This window comes from Ipomoea nil, unplaced genomic scaffold (genome assembly GCF_001879475.1).
Source record: "Ipomoea nil cultivar Tokyo-kokei standard unplaced genomic scaffold, Asagao_1.1 scaffold0706, whole genome shotgun sequence".
Taxonomy (NCBI): domain Eukaryota; kingdom Viridiplantae; phylum Streptophyta; class Magnoliopsida; order Solanales; family Convolvulaceae; genus Ipomoea; species Ipomoea nil.
Window position 1 is genome coordinate 2072293 of NW_017617134.1, and position 5728 is coordinate 2078020.

The following is a 5728-nucleotide window of genomic DNA, read 5'->3' on the forward strand; positions in this document are numbered from 1 at the left end:
ATCAATCTCTTCGTCTCACTACGAAGAATCCGAATCCTCTTTGACTCGATCCAAATTGAGAGTGAACCCACTAATATCTATACCACAAAATACCCACCCTATTTTAAAGCTATTTTTCCAACACGAGATACTTATTCAAACCATCAAGTCATCATGCATAACAATTATTAATTGCCGATTGTGGACGGTTTGCTGAGCCGGGTGAGGCACGTGATTCCTAGCTACCATATAAGTCCATTATAACGTACACTTTAAAATCTTATATAAATACCATGCCCTATACCCTATGACAAACAGAACATACAATTGCAGTTAGTTAACGCCGCTTGTCTGTTAATAACTACATTTAACGTACATCCGTTACTCTGCAATAGCCTAAATTCTCCCACCCAAACAAAACGCCGGCGAAGAAATGGTGACCGTCGAGGAGGTCAGAAAGGCGCAACGCGCCGAGGGTCCGGCGACCATTCTGGCCATCGGAACGGCCACGCCGGCCAACTGCGTCGACCAAAGCACCTACCCCGACTACTATTTTCGTATCACTAATAGCGACCATATGACCGACCTCAAGCAAAAATTTCAGCGCATGTGTAAGAACTTATATATATATATATATATGTGTGTGTGTGTTTTCTTTAATTTTCCTATTATTATATATACTGCTCCCTCGTCACTTTAACTCTTTCGTTTACCTCACATGATACTGTTATCATTATATTGAGTTATTAAATTAAAAAAAAAAACATATAATCTAACTTATCATAATCAATTACTTTGTTTCATATTCAAACTCTCTTTTAATTCTGCTTTTGGTTTTATAGTTAATGATGTTAAAAAAGTTGCCTCCATGATTGATAGGGTAGTTTTCGGTTTTGTTAAGCGATCCGAATCGTGCTATCCATAGTGTTACTAGGGAAGTTGTTTCTATAGCTGATGGCAGGGAGTGCACTACGGAAAATTATGGAATTTCCGATCACAGGAAAGTGATCTTAAATCAAGTTAATACCAAAAAGTGGTCGGAAATAGCAACAAAGGTTTTTCCGGATACCAAAAGTGGTCGGAACAAGGCTTTTGACTTGATTTAAGATCACATTCAAATGGTCAAAAATTTCATAATTTCCAGTAGTGATGGTTCGATAATCCTGCTCGTTATCTTGTTGATGTTCTTCTTTCTGATATAATGAATTAATTTTTTATTCTAAAAAAAATAAAAACAATCTTTGAACCGCGGACGATACATCTCATGTAGGCACTTAATTAAAAAACTAAAGACAAATACAACATTTCACAAGATATGCTTAATAGATCAGTTAGCCAGTTGTACGTGTTTGCTAGGGTTTGTTAGATTGCCCGTAGTTAATCGGTTCAAATCAAAAAGACTAATAAACTACTTCAAAGACAAATTTATAATTTTATGATTATCAAATCATAACCAACTGAATTGGATTGCTCCAGAGTATACATTTCTTATCAAATATATATATATATCGTGCATCCATAGTGTTATATATATTCCGTATATATTTTAAATTTGAATTACTATAAAACAATTTTTTTTTTCTCTCTATCTGTCATATTCTTTTTTATTTTGTTGCATTTGAATTATATTGCTTATGAATTTGCGGATCTAGATTATGAAGATGTTTGGTAAAATAGCTTATTAGTTAATTTTGATTTGTTTGATCATTATTAATTGTTTGACTTGGTTAAATAGTGTTTGATTAATTAGTTCTTTATAACAATTTATTGCTCCAAAACACTAAACTTCAAAAAGTTGTTCAAGGCAGTTTTTTTCAATTAATTTTTTTAAAAAGTCATTTTGTATGTAATCACCTATATTAGTTAATAGCTAATTTACCAAACATCTTTCCACAATCAGCTAATATTATCAACTAGTCGGACACACTGACCCAATCAACTAACAGTTATTTACCAAACACCCCCTATATGTGTTCAAAAAAAAAAAAACTAAAAGTATAAATTTTTTGAAAGAAATTAAAAGTATAATTAATCTTTAAAACATAAGATAAAAATAATTTGAATGGAAACAAAAGTATATGGGCATGATATTTATTTTCTATTAATATATAGTTAAATTAAATAGGTGCATAATGATAAATAGTGTCATATTATACTAGAATAGCATAATAAATGTTTGTTTGAGACCAAACGTGAAACATGTTATGTTTTCTTCATATTATTATTCCTTTCTTCATATTATTATTAGTTATCCAGTTATGGTATATTAGGTGGCTAGTGTACCCTATCATTTTCGCCAACCTTCCCATGCATGTATTCAATTATTATTCATTAATGTTGTGTTTGCATGAATTGAAGTAAATAATTAGGCTACTTTATTTTATGTTTGTCTATAAGGGGAAGACATTAAAGATCATTTCACTACTTCTTCACGTTACCATCCCGTCAAATATAATTAAAATATAATAATTAGGATTCAAAATTAGGCACATTATATTATTTTTGAGTGCATCTTATAGAGATAGAAAAAATAGATTTGAACCCTAGCTACCCTGGAAAAAGAGTGTACCCAACCACAATACATTTACTTGGGATAAATTAATTTATCATGAGTTGGAATTACTATCGAAAAATTATAATTATTGTAAGTTTTATTAGTCATGCATGTGACTTCTAGTTTAGGTGGTTTATTACTCGTTTTGTACTCTCAACATGATAGTTTTTAGCTTATTTTGACAACATTATATGTTGGAATGACTTGATTATGATATTCAAATGTAGTATGATTTCTTTATTCTTGAATAAGAAAATTAAATTGACATCTTTAGTTCTTAAATTATAATTACTTTGTAAATTTATTCTCTTTGATATTTATAGTAAATTTTAGTCATTCAATTATTATTACAGTGACAAATTTAGTCCAATCCCCATGACTAAATCAATCACTTTATTAAATGTGACAAATTTGATTCTTGAAAAATCAGATCAGTCATTTGATAATAACTAAAGAACTAAATCTGCCCATCCAAATAATTACCTGCACGAACTTAGCTCACTAATTCAGTAGGTAGAGAAAAAAGACCAAGGTTTGAATTTGGATAGCGGCAGTGTGAGATTATGTCTAAAGTTGACAGATTCTTTATGCGCACCGACATTTGATTTTGTCTGCCGAGTCATTGAGTAACTGTGATTTATATCCTCCAAAATATTCTGTCGGGCTAGAGTGTGGGCAGTTGGGGTTGGAAATTCTAGAGGAATAAACAAATAATCTCCCCATTTTGATGTTTTAGGTGATAAATCAATGATCACAAAGAGATACATGCACTTAACCGAGGAAATATTGAAGGAAAACCCAAGCTTTTGTGAATACATGGCGCCTTCTTTGGATGCCAGGCAAGACATTGTGGTGGTGGAAGTCCCCAAACTTGGGAAAGAAGCCGCCCAGAGCGCCATCAAGGAGTGGGGCCAACCAAAGTCCAAGATCACCCACGTCATCTTCTGCACCACCAGCGGCGTCGACATGCCCGGCGCCGACTACCAGCTCACCAAGCTCCTCGGCCTCCGCCCCTCCGTCAAGCGCCTCATGATGTACCAGCAAGGCTGCTTCGCCGGCGGCACCGTCCTCCGCGTCGCCAAGGATCTCGCCGAGAACAACAAAGCCGCCCGCGTCCTCGTCGTCTGCTCCGAGATCACCGTCGTCACTTTCCGCGGCCCCAACGAGACCCACCTCGACAGCCTCGTCGGCCAGGCGCTGTTCGGCGACGGAGCCGCCGCGATCATCGTCGGCTCCGACCCCACCCCCGCGGAAAAGCCGCTGTTCCAGCTCGTCTCCGCCGCGCAGACGCTCGCCCCCGACAGCTGCGGCGCCATCGACGGCCACCTCCGGGAAGTGGGCCTCACGTTCCATTTACTCAAGGACGTCCCCTCCATTGTCTCGAACAACATCGAGAAATGCTTGTCGGAGGCGTTTAATCCTCTGGGCATTTCCGACTGGAACTCCATTTTCTGGATCGCCCATCCCGGAGGGCCGGCGATTCTGGACCAAGTGGAGGACAAGTTGGGGCTAAAACCTGAAAAACTCCGAGCGACACGACACGTGTTGAGCGAGTACGGGAACATGTCCAGCGCGTGTGTTTTGTTCATTCTGGATGAGATGCGGAAAGCCTCGTCCAATGATGGGCTTGGCACCACCGGCGAAGGGCTCGAGTGGGGTGTGCTGTTTGGGTTTGGGCCCGGGCTTACAATCGAGACCGTTGTCCTCCATAGCGTCCCAGCTTAAGTCCGGCCCAAATATTATCTGTTTTCTACCATTTATCGTTTGTTATATTCTTATGAAGTTTGGAATTTGTATTAATATTGGTTTATATTTTATAAACCACTATGTTTGGTATGTGTCAATATGTATTTCTATTCAAAGTCATGAACAACTTTTTTTTTTCTTTTTCTATGTACACTTCATTGGTATATGTATCTCACAAGATAAGACTAATATAATTAAGTGTTAGTCGAACCTCAGATACAATTCTCTTTTGAGCCGATCTGTTATTGGCAACTTAGGTTGATTTACTTCCTTATGGTCATTTGTAGACTATGATCACAAGACATGCTTCACCCAGATCGCAGCATCGAATATCGACTGTGAATTTTCCACAAATTAAAGATAGAAATCAAATTGCACGCACGAACATCTCAATTGGTTTCTGCGTGGTAGATTGTAGGGAAGGACATAAGATTGAGCCATGGCAGTCAAAATGTGAGAGTAACATCTAATGTGATGATCTCCTTGTGGTACAAGGCACTGGTCCTCCCACCTAATGGGTCATTGAGTTACCGTGAATTACCTATCGACTATCCTATTAGGTACGGGGTATGGGGCCCTAGGGCAAGGGAATTTAGCATTTGTGGGCAAAGATAGAAACCAAATTCCAAAAAAAGAAAAAAAAATAATTACTGCCTTGGAAGTTGTTCGGTGGAGCTGATGCCCTAACACCTTACTATCCTCCGCCACGACTGCTGTTCAGTTGGTCGCGGAGGTCACACGAATTGTCTGTTGTTCTTGTCGTGACATTGTTTCAATGGGTCCACATTGGGGTAGCCATGGGAGTTACCTAATCTCGATCATGTCATTGTTCAAATTCGTTGAGGAAAATGAGGATTGTAGTAGATAGCTAGCTTGAGAGTTGATCTTAGACACTCAATGAAAGTATAAATAACGGTATTATTGTAACATGGGTAAACTAATGAACAAGAGTACATCTAAAAACTTGGTGTTTTGACACTTGCGCTAAGTACTTGGACACTTAATTCTTTCCCCGTCCATCCAGTTATATTGGCTAGTAGCAAATTGGATGAAAGTTTCAAGATCAGCCAAAAACTCCTTTGTGAGAAAACCATTTCTAATTCGTGTATACATCCAATGACAATTTGAACTCATTGTATTTATCACCTATTTCAAAATATTTTTCAATGCTACATTTCATTTTTTTATATAAAAAAAAACTACATTTTACCTAAACAAAAATCATTCAAACAAATTCACATAGAGATTCAAATAAACAATCATATTCTCATAAGCCTCCGGTACCCACATGCGGCTTAACCAGAGAAAACACAAGTGTCGATACCCACAGGCGGTTTAGTCGAAGAAAACACAAGTGCCGGTACCCACATGCGATTTAGCCGGCAAATAAACAACATATGAAAATGTTGTAAGTTCAAACCTTATCAACCTAAGAAGAACTTGAAGATT

At 37.4% G+C, this 5728-nt stretch overlaps 1 protein-coding gene across 1 annotated transcript; it reads left to right on the forward strand.

The window, feature by feature from the left end:
• The first annotated feature begins 272 nt into the window (after positions 1-272).
• LOC109176547 (chalcone synthase D) lies at positions 273-4486 on the forward strand. The gene is made up of 2 exons (XM_019326011.1): positions 273-590; positions 3270-4486. Exons 1-2 carry the CDS (start codon positions 413-415, stop codon positions 4256-4258), a joined length of 1167 nt encoding a protein of 388 aa, XP_019181556.1. The 5' UTR covers positions 273-412; the 3' UTR covers positions 4259-4486.
• The last annotated feature ends 1242 nt before the right edge of the window (positions 4487-5728 follow it).

Excerpts from the sequence above, each read along its gene's own strand:
- LOC109176547 (XM_019326011.1), top strand. The coding sequence starts at position 413 with ATGGTGACCGTCGAGGAGGTCAGAAAGGCGCAACGCGCCGAGGGTCCG. Across the intron at positions 591-3,269 it reads GCAAAAATTTCAGCGCATGT|GTGATAAATCAATGATCACA; the intron begins GTAAGAACTTAT and ends TTGATGTTTTAG.